The sequence below is a fragment of the Opisthorchis viverrini genome, assembly GCF_000715545.1.
Source record: "Opisthorchis viverrini unplaced genomic scaffold opera_v5_190, whole genome shotgun sequence".
NCBI lineage: Eukaryota > Metazoa > Platyhelminthes > Trematoda > Opisthorchiida > Opisthorchiidae > Opisthorchis > Opisthorchis viverrini.
The window spans coordinates 91,467-92,007 of NW_008751846.1; the positions used below are offsets into that span (position 1 = coordinate 91,467).

At 46.8% G+C, this 541-nt stretch overlaps 1 protein-coding gene across 1 annotated transcript in view; it reads left to right on the plus strand.

The window, feature by feature from the left end:
- T265_07844 (hypothetical protein) overlaps window positions 1–541 on the plus strand; it is a gene marked incomplete at both ends in the record, with an annotated part of 24,519 nt that overhangs the window by 1,557 nt on the left and 22,421 nt on the right. Inside the window, one exon of the mRNA XM_009173484.1 lies at window positions 178–293. Within this exon, the coding sequence (XP_009171748.1) occupies window positions 178–293 (116 nt within the window). The remainder of the gene's footprint in view (window positions 1–177; window positions 294–541) is intronic.

Sequence of the window (541 nt, forward strand, 5' to 3'; positions counted from 1 at the left end):
TCCCACACTGCAAGACCCTCTTCGGGGCTTTTCAGGCGACTCACTGATCGGTTTCGGAGGTCGTTTTCGCGAGCAGTCAGGATAATCCAGTTAATAATTATTTTATCGTGCTTCAAGCATATGCTATTTTGTTACCGCCAGAATTACCGGTGTTCCCCTACTTTTTACCTCGATCAGGTATACAAAGCTGGTGTGAAAGCGGTTCCTCTCAGTGTTGATTTGTGGACTGCCTACCTGGAAGCCGCAATTGATTACTACCATGGACGTGATGAATACGAGGAAACGATGCGCAGGTAATCACCAACCTTTTCCCCTTTAACTTCAGTCCGCATTCAAGCATTGTACGATCGATGTAGATTCAGTTGGTCACCACTTAGGTAACATCACGTTGTCAACGGCAACTAACCCGCTTTTACTTCCTTTCAGTCTATATGAGGAGGCTATTGCGACCGCCGGGTTAGAGTTTCGATCCGACGCTCTGTGGGAACATTACATCAGCTGGGAAACGGGACATAATCGATTGAGGAATGACGATGGTGTA